This window comes from Leopardus geoffroyi, chromosome A2, assembly GCF_018350155.1.
Source record: "Leopardus geoffroyi isolate Oge1 chromosome A2, O.geoffroyi_Oge1_pat1.0, whole genome shotgun sequence".
In the NCBI taxonomy this organism is placed as follows: Eukaryota; Metazoa; Chordata; class Mammalia; order Carnivora; family Felidae; genus Leopardus; species Leopardus geoffroyi.
Genome location: NC_059331.1, coordinates 136,721,576 through 136,738,769, shown reverse-complemented (window position 1 = coordinate 136,738,769; position 17,194 = coordinate 136,721,576). Strand labels below are relative to the sequence as shown.

Below are 17,194 nucleotides of genomic sequence, written 5' to 3'. Positions count from 1 at the left end.
TACTGTGAGGGAGGATGAGGGGGACTACGATTTGTTTACTACTTTGTGTGTGGTTTGTATTATATCAAGTATGTTGACAAAGTATCTGACTTGGACTTCATTTGTACTGTTAGAATACATTTCACTTAGCAAATGAATACCTGTATTCCTTATTTGATTTTTGGAAATAGTTTACCCATTTAAAATACCATTATTTACTTAAATAGCACATTTGGTTTATAGTCCCTAATTAAATTACCTGTTTTACTCACTTTGCATTATTTTCATTTTATTAATTATAAAACTTTATACTACAAAAGCAAAATGTTTTTTTAAGTTTTATTTATTCAAGAGAGAGCGAGCTTGTGGGCACACTCGGGGGAATGGACAGAGAGAGGGAGGGAGAGAGAATCCCAAGCAGGTTCTGCGCTGTCAGAACAGTGCCTGAGGTGGGGCTTGAACTCATGAACTGTGAGATCATGATTGGAGCCGAAATCAAGAATCAGACGCTTACCTGACTGAGCCACTCAGGCACCCCTAAAAGCAAAATACGTATGATAGCCAATACTAGCTAAACTTCCTCTAATCCTGAGGCAGATCAGAACATCAACCAAGATATGCTGGGTGACGGTGCCTTGACGACCAGTAAAGAAAACTATCTCAACAGATCTCCTTATAAGTCTTGTTTCTGTGAAAGAGTGAAGATACTTTCCTCTGAAAAATGTTTTCTTTTTGCACCAAAAAACTATCATATCTGGCAAGTAGAGAGTTAAATATTAAAAGTACAAATGAAATCTACCTCTAAACTCTAAAAGGATCTATTCCAGAAGCTCTTTTCAGATTTTAAACAAATTAGCCCTCATCTTTTCTTATTGAGCTTGTATTATTTTCAGCCAAGGGTCAGCAAACTATGGCCTACAGGCCAAATCCAGCCTGCTACCTATTATTATAAATGAAGTTTACTGGAATACAGCCACAACTCTTCATTTATGTGTTACCTATGGTTGTTTTCATGACAGAACAGAATTGAGGAGTTGTGACGGAGACCATATGGCCCTCAAAGCTTAAAATATTTGCTATCTGCATTTTTACAAAAATGCCAACTGTAACACTTGCCAACCCTTAAACACTCATTTTTTAAAAAAGAAAAACTATTTTAATTTTTTGTTTGAATTACAAGAATGTAAATATTTTTCTATTTTCTACTCACCACAAAGTTACAGACTCTGGCCCTCAGGGAACTGATGAGAACTTCTGTGGACCAGTCAGAGATCTCAACGGTATTTTAACATTGTTTCTATGAATTCTTTAAAAAGTCCACAGTCAACTGGGGTGCCTGGATGGCTTAGCTAGTTGAGTGCCCAACTTCAGCTCAGGTCACGATCTCACAGTTCTTGAGTTTGAGCCCAACACTGGGCTCGCTGCTGTCAGCATGGAGCCTGCTTTGGATCCTCTGTTCCATTCTTTCTCTGTCCCTCCTGCTTGCACACTCTCTCTAAAAAATAAATGTATTTTTTTTAAAAAGTCCAGTCAACTGTACAAGGGGTTTTAGAAAACAGCCTATTTATAGATGAGGGACATTATCTACTTAATTGATTCACTCAAACAATCAACCTATTCTGTTGATTATTGCTCTGAGAAACCAGGTTTACTTCTTTTGAAAATAGGTTTATGGAACCAAGGAGTCATGGAAGTTCTTGACAATAATAGCGAGCACTGCCTCAATACAAACATAAGGTTTATTTACTCACATTTATAAACAACAAAAAACTGTTAATACTGAAAATTCTCCAATTTTTAAGATTAAAAACTAAGATGGCTTTTAAGACTATATGGAATCATTCTTTTTTCAGATAATATCAACTTTGTTAGCATTTTTCCTTTTCTTAACCAAACATATTTTTTACCCAGGCTTCTAAAATGCTAGAGAACAATGAACCACCAGGGCAGTGTGATAAACGGGGATGGTTCAGACAACATGACACATGACTTACCTTTCTGTGACTTTCTTAAAAATTGGAAACGCATGTATCTTGCACCACTGATGGTATTCGGATGCTTGATTTAACATAACACACAAATTTCTCTTTTTAACTAGTTTTCTATAAATATTAAAATATCAAAATATTTTTTCCAAAAGTTCTCACAGTACACATTAGATTTTCATACTATTTAAGAGAAAAATAAAACTAAGCTACCAAACCTGATTTAGGCAAAAAAATAAATAAATAAAAAAAATAAAAAATTTTCAAGGAAATGTAGAAATATTTTAATTTACATATCATACTACAATGAGTCAATATATGGAGTCAAAAGTCCACAATTACACATTCATAAAAATTCCATACATCATCCTCAGAATAATCAGTTTCTATACAAAGATTTACAGATGTCCAATGTATGTAGTTTTTCCTCAGTGTGCTACAGAGTTTAGAGGTTCTGCTCGAATATTCCCCAAATCAAGCGCAGAATCTGTCTCTTCATCAATTTCTCCAATGACTGCACTGTAGTTATTTAAGGAGAAAAAAAAATCAGTTAAAATAATCTCACTTGTAAGTAAAACTGAAAGGACACAGTAAAAACTACTTAAGGTGACAAGCAAATACCGTTTTCATGAAGTAGTGAATTGCAATTTAAGTCACAAAACTCAAGAAGTAATTTGAAGGCAACATTATTGTAGGAACCAATTATTAAGACAGATTGTATACAGTGTGATTGGATCATGAGTCTTCAAAGAAAAAAGGCACATATCAGATAGATATGGTACAAAACCCTAAAACTGGGGAAACTGGGTAGCTCAGTCGGGTAAACATCCGATTTAGGCTCAGGTCATGATTTCACACCTCGTGAATTCAAGCCCCACATCAGGCTCTGTGCTGACAGCTCAGAGCCTAGAGCCTGCTTTGGATTCATTGTCTCCCTCTCTCTGTCCCTCCCCCACTCATGCTTTAGCTCTCTTGCTCTCTCTCAAAAATAAACATTAAAAAAAAAAAAAATCAAAATCCCAAAACTTCCAATCCTATGATTTCAACTCAACCCAGGGACTGTGTTAGGGTTGATCACAAAATCACTACTAAATAAGCAAATAAGTGTCTATTCTTTGAGTAACTTTAATGAACTAAATCCATCAAAGTATACATAATACCCATTAATTTCTGTTTCAACATTTCTCAGTTTACTCAATTTAAATCCAAGACCAAAATGTACAGTTCTTGGGAAGCCTCAGTGGCTCAGTCAGTTAAGTGTCCAACTTCAGCTCAGGTCATAATCTCACAGTCTGTGAGTTTAAGCCTCACGTCAGGCTATGTGCTGACAGCTCAGAGCTTGGAGCCTGCTTCAGATTGTGTGTCTCCCTCTCTCTACCCTTTCCCCACTCGTGCTCTGTCTCTCTCTCTAAAAAATAAACAAACATTAAAAAAAAAAAAGACACAAAGATAAGAGCAGCAAAGGGTACTCAGGTAACTTAACACATGATTTTTTGATGTGATTGGCAAGGGTTAAAGCCAGCAAAACTTTCCTTGATTCAAGGAATCACTACCATAACATCTATAATGAAAACGTTAATACCATGCTAAGCACCAAGCCACGGCTCTCCAGCTGGATACAGTTGTTGTTATATCCAGACCACAGGACATATATGAAACATTATTCCACAAAAAAATTGGTTGTTTAAATTAGTTTGGCTTTAATAAGAGTAGCATCTATTAGTGAATACAAGTAATAGAGAATTTGCCCAATTTTGCTTTAAACTCTATATAGCCTTCAGCTCTCTGATAAATGAGAAGTACCAAACTCTGGTTAAAATAAATATTGTTTTCTCAATATAAAACAAATCAAAGATCTCAATTCCACCTTAAAAATTTTAGTATCATTTGAAATCCTTAAGGAAGACAGTGGAGTACCGGTACAGGTTTTAAAACTGGCTCTCCAGGGGCGCCTGGGTGGCGCAGTCGGTTAAGCGTCCGACTTCAGCCAGGTCACGATCTCACAGTCCGTGAGTTCGAGCCCCGTGTCAGGCTCTGAGCTGATGGCTCAGGGCCTGGAGCCTGTTTCCGATTCTGTGTCCCCCTCTCTCTCTGCCCCTCCCCCGTTCATGCTCTGTCTCTCTCTGTCCCAAAAATAAATAAACGTTGAAAAAAAAAAAAAAAATTTAAAACTGGCTCTCCAAAGGAAAAGAGGGAGGCAGACCTGCAGTGTTTACTCACATCCATAGTGCAAATACTCCCACTTGGTCAATTTCAAGCTACCACCAAGACATCAACCAGCTTGCAAAATTCCTGAAAATATAACAATCTGCCCCCATGAGCCAATCAAGCTGGCTCTAGCACACCACTGAGTCTACACCAAAGTTTAAATTTTTTTAAAAATGAAGTCCAAAAGTTTTATTTTTAATTTTTTTTTTAAATCAAAGTAGGAGAAAGCTTCTTAAAATCAATTATTAGGCAGAGATCCAATATAAAATAATCATTATTATTCTCATCAGGGAACCTGGTCCCCACCAAATACTCTGCCTTTCTCTCGTATTTTATAGCTCATTTTATAACTTCACACCTAAAAGTCACCTCTTTAGAATATTTTGTAAACTCCCCAATTTTGATTAAAGATCAAATAATTTATCCATCCAAAGGTGATTTTCTTAAGATCATTTAAATGAATAAAGTATTCCCTCATCTATATCCTATCGTCTATATTCGATATCCTATTTGTCTTCCAAAATAATGTGTAATATATCTTTTGCTGCCTTCCAACCATGTTTTAATTCTATACTCACTAGAAAATGGATTCAACAATCTTACAGCCTCTATAACTACACTAATACAATAGCTACTAGCCACATGTGACTATTAAAAGTAATTAAATGAAGTAAAATTTAAAATTCAATTCCCATCACACCAGTTTTCAAGTACTCAATGGCCACACCTGACTAGTACCTTAGGACAGTGGACAATGCAGACCTACATTTCCATCACTGACACAAGTTCTACTGCACAGCATTGCTTTATACTGTTGCAGATTTTCTTAAATTGCTACCACTAAAGTGTATTTTCAGTTAACTGACGCTACAGCATAAACATGGGGCATCTTATTGTACTAAAATATTTAAAGAAAAAAATAATGGATAAGTACTTACTCATAAATTCATCAGTTATAGAGCATGAATTATTTAAAACTGTTCACACAAGAGGTTTCAAAGGCACTTTCAAACCCTAGCCTTGGACCCTAGAAGTATATTTATATTTCTCTAAAATTAGGATTATTTTGGAAGAACATTTTAAGAAGGCTCTCTAATGAAGTATTCAGTGTAAGGCAGGGCCCTTTCTGGATCCTATCTAGGCCACTTAACCATCATAAATATGACCAATCTCAGTAGATAAAAACCTCTTCTCCATACAGCAAGGTAGTACACCTATAGCAGATTTGACCTGCCCTTAAAAAGAAGACCTACGTTACTTACACATTGTCACCTCTTACGATGTATAGCCCTAGCACCACCTGTTCTACTCCCTGTGAAGAGCTGAATACTCGTTCATGGCTTTCATCCAAAATCAAATTAATGGTCTGGTCAAAACCTTTCAGTGTTCCCTGTAAAGAAAACATTCAAAAGAAAAAGATAAATATTCTAGTTTACCTGAATATAGACATTAAATGACACAAAAATTTTAGTTCCAGGGACACTAACAGAAGTATTCATTTTAAATAGAAGTCCACTGAAAATAGAACACTTCTTTATAACCAACAGTACCCTGGGGCACAAAACTTACCTCTGGGTTTTTTAAGACAGGAAAAACCACACCACACATGTGACTAGTGTGCCGAGTTGTCCAGAGTTACAAAGAACACCCATGTACCAATAAGGAAGTAGCCTAAAAGCCCATGTAGTGTAGGAGCTAACATTAGACATAGACTATTACAAATAAAATACAAGGGAAAACTATATAAATATATAAGAAGAAGAAGCATATACATAGCAACCATAGCTGGTAACAGAACAGTATCACTTCATTCTATATACTAATAGGAGGCCTGTGCTAAACACACTGTACACAGTATCTCAAATAATTTTAATCCTTTGAGGTACATACCATAGTTTTTCCCACTTTAGAGAAGAAACACTGAGGCACACAGAGGTTAAGTCATCTCTCAAGGTTTCATGGGTAGAAAGCAGCAGAGTTAGGAGTTGAACCACAAAAAGCTACCTTCAGGGCCATGCCACTGAACTACTATATTATACTCCTATGAACGAGCAAATAGAATTTAACATTCTTCAGAGATTCAAATCAGTCCCATAAATATATACAAACTTCAACTGGTGGTGACAGCTAACGCTTAAGGAGTACTTCCTATCTGCCAGTGTTCTATGGGCTTCACATGTATTTACTTATTCTTCCCCAAACCCGGTAAGGTAAATACAAATAGGATTGTAATTAGTAGAAGCAGAACTTGAAGGAAATATTCAGAGAAAATTTTATGGAAGAATCCTGGTTTTGAATAAAGGAAGATACGGATCTAGCACAACACAGTCACTCAGATGCTTTTCCAGTTTCTGAAGAAATGCCAACTTACAGTTGTTTTGGTTGGTTAATTCTCTCAAGCTATTAAACTGTTTCATGTTTTGAAAATCAAAATATGTAAAATCAGAACAAGAGAAAACGATAACCTAGAATTTGGATGAGAAAGAAAATCTGGAGTATTTAGTACACTAATTAGTATATAGTTGTTACCACACCGAGACATAGCCTCTTGACTTCATTTTACATGTAAGCATTCTATCAAGTGAGCAGGGTCAAAAAAATACAAAATTACTAAATTTTGGTATTCAAAATGCTCTTTTAAAATAACTTTCCTCCTTTTTAAAATTTTTTTAGTGTTTGTTTATTTTTTTTTTTGAGAAAGAGAGAGTCAGAGCAAGCGGGATAGAGGCAGAGGGAGAGGGAGACAAAATCTGAAGCAGGCTCTAGGCTCTGAGCTGTCAGCAAAGAGCCCGATGCAGGGCTCAAACCCACCAGCTGCAAGATCATGATCTGAGCCGAAGTTGGAAGCTTAACCAACTGAGCCACCCAGGTGCCCCTAACTTTCCTTCTTCTATAAAATTAAAATATTTCTCAAACTTAGCTATCCCATTAACAAAAATAGGAAAAATTAAACTTGAGGTATTATTGTGTTTTTTTTAAATAAAAAAAACTATTTGCAAATATTTAATAGCAATAGATTTCTTGAAGTGTCAAGATGAGATAAAAATGTTTCAAACTGTCCTTATTGACAACATACAATGAGGTGCCTAAAAAACAAAAAGATTATTTTCTTAAGAAGGAAGCAAGGCAGGGGCGCCTGGGTGGCTCAGTGGGTTAAGCATCTTGACTCTGGATTTCGGCTCAGGTCATGATCTCACAGTTTAGTGAGTTCGAGGCGGGCATCAGGCCGTGTGCTGATGGTGGGGAGCACACGTGAGATTCTCTCTCTCTCCATCTCTGCTCCTCCCTACTCACGCTGACTCTGCCTCTCCCAAAATAAATAAATAAACTTAAAAAAATTTTTTAAAGAAGGAAACAAGGCAAATGGCCTTTTTTTTTAAGAGTCAAATTGAATTTAAATCTCAGTTTGGTTCTGCCACTTATTATCCAAGTGACTCTGGGAAAGTGACTCACTTTTTCTGAACCTGGTTCCTAACCAAGAATTCAGGGATACTTCTACAGAGCTGTATTGAAGATTTAGATGTAAAGTGCCTGGCACATGATATACATTTAAATAAATGGCTAAGTTTAACACTTTGATAAATCACTTAGGGACTCACTTGGAAAAATCACAAGGATTAAAAAGAAAACAAAGACCCAATTGCAAAATGGAAAAATAAGAGATTAAATTACATGAATTAGATACAATTAGAAAACAGAGGGGGCGCCTGGGTGGCTCAGTCAGTTGAGCATCTGACTTCAGCTCGGGTCATGATCTCACAGTCTGTGAGTTCCAGCCCCGCGTCGGGCTCTGTGCTGACAGCTCAGAGCCCGGGGCCTGTTTCAGATTCTGTGTCTCCCTCTCTCTCTGACCCTCCCCCATTCATGCTCTGTCTCTCTCTGTCTCAAAAATAAACGTTAAAAAAAAAAAATTTAAAGGAAACAGAGAAAGTTAGCAGCTTTAAAACTTTTTTTTTAACCAATGTATGAATTATAAGTGAAGAAATAATTAAGTAGCCAAAAATCATGAGATAAATTCTTCAGATCAAGAAACAGATCAAGGAGAGAATCCAAGAATTTTCTGGAATTATAAAGGGGATACTGTGATAAAAGGTCAAATAAAATGATATAAAAGACTCAATTATAATTTATCCTACAGAAAACAGAGGTCATGCAACCTACAAATATTAAAAATATATTAACAACCATACAAGCCTTAAAATGTTCATTATTCTATATATGTAGTATCTACATCATAAAGAAGTTTCTAAGAGGCATACACAAAATTTCAAAAGAAAGCCTATGATTCATGTCGGCGATGTCAGAAGACTATTCTCGAAGCTCTCCGAGGACAGAATCTGTTATTCATCTTGGTTCCTAGAAGCTTTGTATATAAATTACACCCAACGTTTATTAATGAAGAAAATATGGATCAGCAGCTATTTATGATAAAGAGGTGAATCATAACAAAACTGCAATGCAGGTGTACTGTGATGCTTAAGCATTAGAGATCAGAAGTTTGACTTAAAACTTTACAACCAAGGATGTACAACCTTGTACATCCTTACAAGGAAAGGATGAATATGCTAAACACTTACCACAATCATTCTCCCATCAGAAGTAATAACTGCAACAGTTCCTGATAACTGAATCAAGGAAAGCATTCTCAGGGAATGAAAATAAAAATTTTAGAATCTGGTAAAGAAATGGTTTTTTTAATTAGTAGGAAAAAGGTGGATGGAATTAAGATACAACTATTCAACACAACCACTACATTCACAAGATAACTTTAAGTATTTATAACTTCCTCAATTACACAATTAAAACAGGAAAAAAGAGAATCCCTTTCTGTTTGTGATCAGTTGTTTCCCATCTCAAAACAGTTGAGATGTTTGGTACTCTTTTTCACTGGGGAATGTTGCCAGTTGGACTTTGAGCAAGACATTTCCCCCATTCCTCAACCTGTTCCTTGATCTCTAAAAGGAAAATTCAATCAGTGCTAAATTAATCAACGTTGACTCTTTTCAAACGTGTTAAGACACTTTATTCTAGGACCTGGCCTCTGGAACTCAAAAAAGAAGCTATAATCAGTGTCACAAGGTGCCAGTACGCTTGCATTATTAAGGCTTTAGTATTTCACTTTTGTCCCAAATTTGTACAGGAGAGCAATGTAGTGTTTCTGTCCTGAGATTTTAAAATGGTAACACCTATATAGGGTACATTAAGACTTCACATGGGGTTTTAGAAGTTATTTGCCCTTCGTGGAGAGCAATTACAACAACGAGCGTTATTGTCATTCTATCAACAAAGAAGTTAAGTGGTAAAGGGGCAGAAACTCAATCTGCGCACCATCTTTAAAGTTTCTGGTATCTTCGAACAATGAGCAAAGCCAATGAATAAAGTAAATTCAAGGATTTACAAGACCCTTCTCCCCAAATGTGAACGTATAGGCCTCTAGGGAAGTAGCGTGGAGGAACAGATGGCTGATTACTATAGAGACAGGCGTTTCTATAGAGACAGTTAGGAATATTTCGGTTTTAGGTGAAAATTAAAAGGCGCCCTGGGCCCCCAGGACCGGCAGGCTCTAGCCCCAGGAGCGGGATTAGCGGGTCCCAGGTCCTTAAGCCCCTCACCCGCAGCCCAGGCCGCGCAGGGGCCGGACATCCCAACCGCCCGCCGGTCCCGACCCCCGATCTCTCCAGCACCAGCCCTCCTAAGTGCGAACGCGGGCTTCGCCGTGCCCCGGCTGGTAGCTGTGGCAGCCTGCCCGAGGATACGGTTGATGTAGTTCTCCAAGGCGGACGTCATGATACTCGGCCCGGCCGCTCTAAGCAACACAGCAGCAAAGCGGACAAGAGGAGCTAAAAAGGCCCGCCAGGGACCGGCAGCGGCTCCCGCCGAGTGGCGGAAGCAAATATCGCGAGAGTTACAGCCCAGCAGGTTAAGAGGATCGGAAATTTAAAGAAACCGGCCAACCACACTTGAGAGTCAAAGCGGTAGCGAGTTAGTGCGACTGCGTGGTGTGTTCCGCAGTTTTTCCGGTCGGCGATCTCTGGAACCTAGAGTGGCAAAAACGAGCAGCAGGCGGAAGAAAGGAAGGAGTTTCTTGAAGGTGGGGTAGGAGGGAGAAGGTGGGAGAGCGAGTTTTCTAGTGGAGTGAAAGGCAAGTAGTAGAAGTCACTGAGGGAGAATGTTGAGAGAAGACAGGGAAGGCGGGAGAAAACGAAATAAGATGTTTTCATCACAAGTAGAGAGTTGAATGTGTTCTTGTATGAAATGTAGGTGCAGGGAACTGGAACGATCCCTAGTTTTCTGCCACACGGGCCGAAAATTAATCTTTTAGAAGTTCAGTGGCCCAGGACAAAATTGTGCACGTTGTGACCATATAGTATACATCTCTCGAGAACACTACAGTAAAAAGCATGTTCGCGCATTCTACATTTCCCTCTAAAAGTGCTCCAACGTGAAGGCATTGTTACTAATTTATTTAAGAAACCGAATACAAAGATGTGTGAGCCTCCGAAAACCGCCTCCCTATTACCGTGCCACAAGGTCTCTGTGTCCTCAGGGTGAAATTAGTAAATATAAGGCAGATCTGCCACTGCTTGCGAAAAGACGGATTCAGGAAGAGGCTTCCACATAAGCACCGGATTGGGTTTTAGACTTGTCTCTGCTAACGAATTATGCGGTCGTCCTTGCCCAAGTAACAGCGACTTACCTGGATTTGCTTATATCCTGTCACAGGTATTTTGGGTATATCGCCATATATTACTAGAAAACGTCACTACTATTTTACTGTAACTTATAACTTGAGGTTAGAAAGGAATCTATATACAAAATACCGACGAAAGCTATTTTTACAAAATTTCTAAATGGTTTTAGTTAGGCTTGTGATTTCTTAACTGAAGTATTGTGGATTTGAAATCACTTGCAGTTTCAGCCTTTTTCTTCTGAAAAGTGAAGCATCTGTTTTCATTACAGCATACCCACACAATTACCTACAGATCACTCCCAAATGGTTAATATTTTATATACTGAAAGGTATTCTGGCCTGTTTGAAACTCCAGATAGTCAGGAATTAGGTGATGAGTGTCCCATTATTTTTAGGGGGGAAAATGAAAGTATCTTCCATACATGAAAACATGAAGGTATTGTGTGATTTGCAAACGTTAGACATTGAAATAATGAAAAACAGAATGCTGATTAGTGATAAATGAGGTATCATTAGTAAAGAATTAAAAATAATTTTGCTATATTTTTAAAATGAATAATCTGTAAGTTTTTCACCTCTTAGAGTGCTTATGTTTGAAAATGTTTATTAACATTATATAGTAACAATTAATTTTATCATAAATACATTGCAACTTTATGACCCTGTGTGGTTTCCAGTAAATTAATATGCCAGATAAATAGCAGATGTGTAGTGTTTATGTAGCATCACTTTGGTTTGAAACTTTTTTTTACACGGGTCTTAAAAATGCTGTATTTTCTGTAGTCCATAAGGGTCACAAATGCTGAGAGAAAGCCTATGGATAAAAAGTCCAGTTAGTAAGACAAAAAAAAAAAAAAAAAAAAAGAATTATATCCGGATGACCTTGGAATTATATGGAGAGAGTTCAACACCTCATGAAGGAAAATTAAGTCCCATCAGGGGAAAAGGATAAATATAAACATCTGACAACTGAAAAACCAAGGTGTACAATGAGACCTTTAATTTCGATCAAACCTCTCAAAGTGCTACTCATTTAAATGATACTCTATTACTGTTAAAAAGAGTCAACCAAAGTATGCTAGAATAGATACTCGTTTTATTCCATTAGTCCTGAATCTAAACCTTAAGGAGAAAACTACGTTTTGCTTTCATATGTAGTTCATTTAAGACTAGCTTATAGGCACGCCTGGGTGGCTTAGTCAGTTAATCGACCGACTCTTGATTTCGGCTCAGGTCATGATCTCATGGTTCATGAGCCCAAGCCATACATCAGGCTCTGCGCTGATGGTGCAGAACCTGCTTGGGATTTTCTCTCTCCTTCTCTCTCTGCTCTTCTCCCCTCCCACTCATTCTCTCTCCCTCTCTCTCTCTCTCTCTCTCTCTCAAAAATAAATAAATAAACATAAAAAAAAAAAAAAAAAAAAGGCTAACCTAAGATTTTTTATATCTCCCAGCCCAATCATGAGCCTCCCTCTTGTTAGTAATCCAGTCGCCTGTATCCAGAACAACAGATAAGATTAATCATGAACAGGACCAAAAAGAGAAAGGAGTATCCCTAGACATCTGACATCCTGGGAGTTACTTTTTGTTAGTAGAAACCAATGTGTATAAAATGGGTCTCTCTGGAAGCAGAATCAGGACATAACTCATCTCCCTTTGTATTCTGTATTCTTTTGTTAACCTGAAGAATCAGACTCATACTAGGATCTGAGGATACTAAATTTGCACTTTCCTGTGAATGGCCCATGGAAAATACTACTTTTAACCTAATGCGATATGAACTTTTATTTATTTTTATTTTTTATTGATTTACATTCCTGAGTTCCAAAAGTGTCAACTAATTAGTAATATATGTTGAATAGATCATTCTAGGATTTTCCAAGACAGAAAAGGACATAAATCATGGTCTCTCCTTACAAGTAAACTACTGAATAGGTACAGAGCTTTAATTATAAACCTGAAACAATTAGTACATGGAAAAACAATAAATATTCCAAATTTAAGGAAAGACAATTGATGTTGAAGTATTAGCTCATTTAACATTTAATATGGTTACCCTTATTTCTTTTTTTGTCTTCTAAGTTATTAAGACAGACATTTTAAACTCCCATTTGTTAAGGGATGGGGGAAAAAATCATATACAATTGACTTGTTAATTGAGAAGCAGTACAGGATCATGATTAAGAGGACTGACCCAGGAACTAGCCTGTCTAGATTTTGATACTGTGTAACCAAGTGGATTGCATAACTTTACCTCAGTTTCCCCAACTGTAAAATTGAGAAGATGTTACTTACCTCATCACATTGTTGGGGGACTAAAAGTAATTCTTATAAAACTTGGCATAAAATAAAGCACTTAATAAATATTAGTTATTATTACTCAAGGATATACATCACATAACCTTTCAGTCCCGAAGCTTGTTCTCCTACCATAGTTTGTTCACTGCCCTTTTTTCTGATTGGCCAAACTGAAGGGTTACACATTTTAAGTGCTTGAGGAAGAGGGATATGTATTGGAATCTTGGAAGGTTTTTTTTTTTTTTTTATTTTTTAATCTTTATTTATTTTTGAGAGAGAGAAAGTGGGGGAGCAACAGAGAGAGAAGGAGAGAAGGAGCTGTCAGCACAGAGCCCAATGCAGGGCTTGAACTCAAGATCTGCAAGTTCATGACCCCGAGCGAAGTTGGATGCTCAACTGACTGAGCCACCCAGGCACCCTGGAATCTTGGAAGGTTTTTTTTTTTTTAATTTTTTTTTCAACGTTTATTTATTTTTGGGACAGAGAGAGACAGAGCATGAACGGGGGAGGGGCAGAGAGAGAGGGAGACACAGAATCGGAAACAGGCTCCAGGCTCTGAGCCATCAGCCCAGAGCCCGACGCGGGGCTTGAACTCACGGACCGCGAGATCGTGACCTGGCTGAAGTCGGATGCTTAACCGACTGCGCCACCCAGGCGCCCCAGGAATCTTGGAAGGTTTTATGAACAGCATAAGACTTAAACTGGGGCTTGAAGAAAAGTACAAATACACTTTAGGAAAATTAATCTGACATTATTTATTTAGTGGTGGTAGGAACTAAGGATAAGAAGGCTAACAAGAATCCAGGTGTGAATATCTGATTTATAGCAGAAGGAATAGGAAAGCAGAATAAAGATCATTCAGAAATAATGGTTAAGAAAGACATTGGGGCAGACAGCATATCGTGGGCTGCACTGTGACAGTGGTTGGTGAAGTGAAAGGATGGCAAGTGTAAGGAGACCCAGGAAAACACAGGACTGCTAGGTAATAAAGTGGATGGTCCAGTCTGTAAAACTGTGTACATGTAACACTTGTTGCTTACCAGCTAGTGGTGAGGCTACAGAACGTACTGGTCACTCTGAAAATGGCAGTCACTTCACCTTAAAGGTCCAGTGGCGAATCAGTGTATCTCAGGAGGTTCACTATTTGCCTTCATGAAGGATAATATACGTTAATAAAATACTTATGTATGCTTTTATGCATTCTTTACATTATTTTTATTTTGGAAACCCAAATAGTAATAGAAACATTTTAGTTACAGTGTGCTATAATTATATTCCTATAAACACTACATTTTAAATTATAATTATATATATATACATATATATATGTATATATAATAGTTATTATATTCCTGTAAATACTACCTTTTAAAAAATAGCTCACTGGGGGCACCTGGGTGGCTCAGTCAGTTAAGCGTCCAGCTTCTGCTCAGGTCATGATCTCATGATTTGTGAATTCCAGCCCTGCACTGTGCTGTGCTGACAGCTCAGAGCCTGGAGCCTGCTTGGGATTCTGTGTCTCTCCCCCCACTCCTGCCCCTCTCCCAATCGCATGCTGTCTCTTACAAAAGTAAATAAACATGAAAAAAAAATAGTTCTCAATGTAACGGAGCTTAAGGAAAACATAGATCTGGGAAGGACCACTCAAAACTTGACCTGATGAGTAATAGTTCCCTGACTGCTCTCACTGAAATCACCTGGGGATCTTTGAAAACTGATGCCCGGGAACCACCCCCAGACATTCTGAATTAAATGGAATAAAGGGAGAGTCTGGGCATCCAGCCTCTCCCAAAAGCTCCCCAGGTGACTGCAACATGAAGCAAAGTTTGGGAACTACTGAACTGCAGCATTAACAGGGACAATTCCTAACAAATAAAAGCCATCGTTACTTATTTACCTTTTAAAAGAGTTGAAGTTAGCTTGAAAAATGAGTTTGTGGAAGAGTTGATACTGCTGAGTGATTGAAACACGAGCAGGCAATAGTTATCATCAGAGGTTGCAGGTAGAGAAGCAGTTGCAAACTTTGCACAAAATGTAGCAATGCCAGAGATGGCTAGCTCTGATTCATGTCCTCTGTGGCTTTTGCACAAAGATCTAAGAGAACTGCAAACTAAGCACTATCAAAATGGAAAACAGGGTTGAGCTAAGCCAAAGGAAGAATGGGATGCCACACAATGAAAGATGTCATTTGGGTACTGTCTTCCTCCAGGCCTGGCATGATCATGGTGGAGTCAGCTGCGTACTTTGCATTCAGCTGTTGTTTCTTGGTAGCACAAGACATAAAGTGCTAGGAAAAATTAAGTATGAACCAACCCGCCTTCTGTGTCATTCTAACATTTCCCCCCTATTTAATAATCACATGAGCTGATTTGCATTATACAAAACAGCGCTATAGCACAACAGACTGTTACTATTCCACTGAGAATATGGGCTTTAAATGTGGTTAATCTGCCCCTATTCTCCCCTCCTGTGGTTCATCCTCCCTTTTAGTAGCAGGTAGCTTTTTGGGTAGGAAGGTCTACAGCCTCTGACTCTGTCCTAAGAGGATGTTTGAATTTGTACAGTGTGGGGTGACTTTATTTAAATAGCAAGTAAAGAGTAGGACTAATCTAAATGGAACATGCATGCCTGAGCCATTTAATATCTTTTTTTTTTTTTGTATAAATTGCCATCTATGTGTTATCACCATCACAAAGCAAGTTAAGAAACATTATTTTAAGTTGAATGCATCCACTTGCATTTTTACTTTTGCTAATATTTAAAGCTTAGTGTCCTTAGTGGCTTGGATTGCAGTATAGGTAAAATTATATTTTCCTTTTCACTGGGATTTGGCATGACAAAATTGAAAAATCATATTGAAGGCAGACATTACTTTGACTTAGGTGTCTATAATCTTTCACCTGAACTCATTCCTGAATGGCATAATCCACACTGAAGGAATAGATTGATATAGATTTGTTGTGACATTATATTGCAAGAAAGAGCAAATTTAGAGGCTCCTGGCTGGCTCAGTCTATAGAGCATGCCACTCTTGATCTTGGGGTTGTGAGTTTGAGCTACATGTTGGGTGAACAGATTACTTAAAAAAATCTTAAAAAGAGAGATCAAATTTGATGTATTGGTATCCTTGGGGGAAAATACTGAAGTTAGGCTATGAGGGAAGAATAATACGAGAAAGTACAGAAGATAAATGGAGTGGTAGAGGGAAGTATTTGGATTATATTGACAAAAACTAAGCATGAGTAACCTTCAGTTACTTTTGGGAAGCAAATGCTGAAATTACGTTAAAATATGTATTGGGTAGTTAAGCCACACTTAACTGGGTGGCTCAGTTAAGTGTCCAACTTTGGTTTCAGCTCAGGTCATGATCTCATGTTTTGGGAGTTTGAGCTCTGCACTGACAGTGTGGGGCCTGCCTGGGATGCTCTCTCTCCCTCTCTCTCTGCACTTCCCATGCTCGTGTTCTCTCTCACTTGTTCTCTTTCTCAAAAATAAATATTTTTAAAAAGTATGTATTGGGTAGAGGGGTGCCTGGGTTGTTCAGTTGATTAAGCATCCATCTTTGGCTCAGGGCATGATCTTGTGGTTTGTTGGTTCAAGCCCTGCGTCAGGCTCTGTGCAGACAGCTCAGAGCCTGGAGCCTACTTCAGATTCTGTGTCTCCCTCTCTCTCTCTGCCCTCCCCCATTTGCATTCTCTCTCTCTCTCTCTCTCTCTCTCTTTCAAAAATAAATAAACATTAAAAATTTGTTTTAAAAAATATGTATTGCCGGGGCGCCTTGGTAGTTCCATTGGTTAAGCATCCGACTTCAGGTCATGATTGATTTGTGAGTTCAAACCCCGTGTCAGGCTCTGTGCTGACAGTGCAGGCCTGGAACCTGCTTTGGATTCTCTATCTCCCTCTCTCTCTGCCCCTCTCCCACTCAGGCTTTGTCTCTCTCTCTCAAAAATAAATAAACAGTAAAAAAATTTAATACAAAAAATACGTATTGTGTAAAAAAATGAAAAAAGAAATCAATGCTTTCTTACTGTTT

General features: G+C 38.0%; 1 protein-coding gene across 1 annotated transcript; it reads right to left on the bottom strand.

The window, feature by feature from the left end:
• Window positions 1-2,224: 2,224 nt before the first annotated feature.
• On the bottom strand, window positions 2,225-10,106 carry LSM8 (LSM8 homolog, U6 small nuclear RNA associated; the record flags this gene model as incomplete). The annotated part of the gene is made up of 4 exons (XM_045495416.1): window positions 2,225-2,483; window positions 5,435-5,562; window positions 8,750-8,790; window positions 9,929-10,106. Coding segments are annotated over 4 exons (438 nt in total), but the record flags the coding sequence as incomplete, so codon positions are not given.
• Between the last annotated feature and the right edge of the window lie 7,088 nt (window positions 10,107-17,194).